General features: G+C 45.2%; 1 protein-coding gene across 1 annotated transcript in view; it reads left to right on the top strand.

Moving 5' to 3' along the window:
- The window catches only part of GMCL1 (germ cell-less 1, spermatogenesis associated), a 29,670-nt gene extending 28,186 nt beyond the window's left edge, over positions 1-1,484 (top strand). Inside the window, exon 12 of the mRNA XM_045294085.1 lies at positions 1,196-1,484. Coding sequence (XP_045150020.1) covers positions 1,196-1,484 — 289 coding nt within the window. The remainder of the gene's footprint in view (positions 1-1,195) is intronic.
- The last annotated feature ends 1,014 nt before the right edge of the window (positions 1,485-2,498 follow it).

Genomic DNA, 2,498 nt, shown 5'->3' with positions numbered 1-2,498 from the left:
TAAACGAAGATAAAACCAATACTAGAAGAACTGCACTCCCAACGAGTTTGAAAACAGGAAACAAAGGCAGATTTCTAGAAATACGCTACCTACCCAAACTAAACACACATGCAAGCAGAAAACCGAACAGACCATAGCAAAAGAAGAAAATGATCAGGTCATTAAACTCCCAAGCCAAAAAAAAAAAAAAAGGTGGGGGGCCCGAAACAAAGGCTTTCACTAATGAATCCTGCAAAACATTCAGAGGGGAACTGACACCAAGTCTACTCAAACTACTCCCGGATGCAGAAAAGGTTGGAAAACTCCCAAATGCACTTTGTGAAACAAGCATCGCCCTGTGTATGGGTTGACTAGAGAAACAGATTCATCGACACTCGTGTATAGGAAAGAGCTTTATATACAAGAGCAATTGAATATTGAAAATCATCCCAGTCCAGATCAAGTCCGTAAGTCCTAGCCCATATGTCCAATGCCAATCTACAAAGAAGTCTTCAGATTCACGCAACACATGCTATGATGCTGAATGCAGGACGATCACAGGCCAGTGGGTGGTAAGTCTTGTGGGTCCAGTGGCGGTGGAAGCATCCACTGGCAGGGGTCTCCCAGGTGGTTCCCAGCTCCAGGACTCTAGTGTCACTCCATGTGTCTTCTCAACAGGAATGTCTCGCCACGAGTGAGTGTGTGTCCAGCCTCCAGGGAGCTATTTCTCTCTGCCTCCAAATGAGGTCATCAAGCTGCAACCTTATTGACAGGTTCAACTACACCCCTTCACTCTTAAGACTCAATTTGTCAATAGATTATGTAACTACCACACCCAGATAGCAAAACCAGACAGAGACATCACCAAAAAAGAAAATTAGGCAAAGAACTCTTATGAGCATAGATGTAAACTTTCTCAATAATTATAGTCAATAGAATCCAACGGTTTGTCCAAAAATAATAAAAATGCATTATGACCAAGTAGGATTCATATAGTTGTACAAAGACAGTTCAACGTTAGAAAAATCATCCCTGAAATCCATCACATAAAGGAAAAGCACACGTGATGTAGAAAAGGCACTTGGCAAAATCCAACACCCGTTTTTGTTAAAAACACTCAATAAAAATGACACAGCAGGGGTGTCCTCTTGAGATGGCTCAAGAGGAGCTCAAGATGGGTGGGCTGCAGGCCCCATACCTCGCTGCCCCCATGCAGTCCACCCCGGGTGCCCGACCACGTCGTCTGGTCCCTCTTCAACGCGCTCTTCCTCAACTGCTGCTGCCTGGGCTTCGTGGCCTATGCCTACTCTGTGAAGTCTAGGGACCGGAAGATGGTGGGTGACATGATTGGGGCCCAGAGTCACGCATCCACAGCCAAGTACCTGAACATCTTCTGTACGGTCCTCAGCCTCCTGGGAATCCTCATCTTCGTCATTCTTCTCGCCACAGGCACAGTGATGAGCTTACAAGCCCTGTCACAGATGATGGGCCAGCGAGGCCACTAGCCACTGCACCATGCTGTGTCCTGAACCCTCTGGCCCTACCCTGCCTGCCCCCGCTCCTGTCCACAGCCTTTGCACATGTATCTCCATCTCTCAGCAAGGCCAATAAAGTGCCCCAGTGTATAATGAAAAAAAAAAAAAGACAGCTGGGAAATTCCTCAACATAGCAAAGGGCACACGTACAAACCCCAATGACCAGCATTATTACTCTGTGGGGAGAGACAAACCGTTTCCCTTGCAAATAGAACCGAGACACGCATGCCTTTCATCATCACTCCTATGGTGCTGGAAGTCTTAGCCAAAGCTATTAGACAAGAAAGGGAACTGATGGCATCCTAACTGGCAAGGAAGGTGTAAAACACTTATTTGTAGATGATGTGATCCTAAACGCGCCGAATATCCCAGAGACTCCACAAGAAACTCGTTAGAACTAATTGAAAGACTCAGTACAGTGGCAGAGTGCAAGACCAACATACAAAACTCAGTTGGATTCCTTTAAGCTAACAGAGAAAAGGAAATCAGGAAAATGCCATTTACAACCAAAAGATGAAATACTTAGGAATAAATCTAGAGAAACAAAAGACCTGTACAAAAAACAAAACCCATAGGGGGGAAAATGAGGAACTGATACCAAGGGCTTAGGGCAACGAATGTACAAATGTGCTTGACACATGAATGGATGGATGGATTGTGTTCAGAGTTGCATGAGCCCCCGATAAAATGATTTTTAAAAATTAAATTGCCAAAGCATGTAAGAAAACTATAAAACACTGCTCCAAGAAACCAAAAGAGATGTACATGAATGAAAAATATATCATTCTTGTGCTTAGGAGGACTGCCTTGGAAGAAAGTCTAACAATCTGCTTTCAGAAGGCCCCCGCCATGAAAACCCTGGCACATTTGGGGTTTCCAGGAGCAGGAGCTGACCCGGTGGCACCCCGATATTCCATATAGTAGCACCCTCTGTCCTTGCCATTGCTGCCCTTCCTACCATTTACCTGGGCTCCTCATTATTTA

This window comes from Echinops telfairi, unplaced genomic scaffold (assembly GCF_000313985.2).
Source record: "Echinops telfairi isolate 266 unplaced genomic scaffold, ASM31398v2 ScPeMD7_2573;HRSCAF=3158, whole genome shotgun sequence".
Taxonomy (NCBI): domain Eukaryota; kingdom Metazoa; phylum Chordata; class Mammalia; order Afrosoricida; family Tenrecidae; genus Echinops; species Echinops telfairi.
This window is presented reverse-complemented; position numbering and strand designations above follow the sequence as displayed.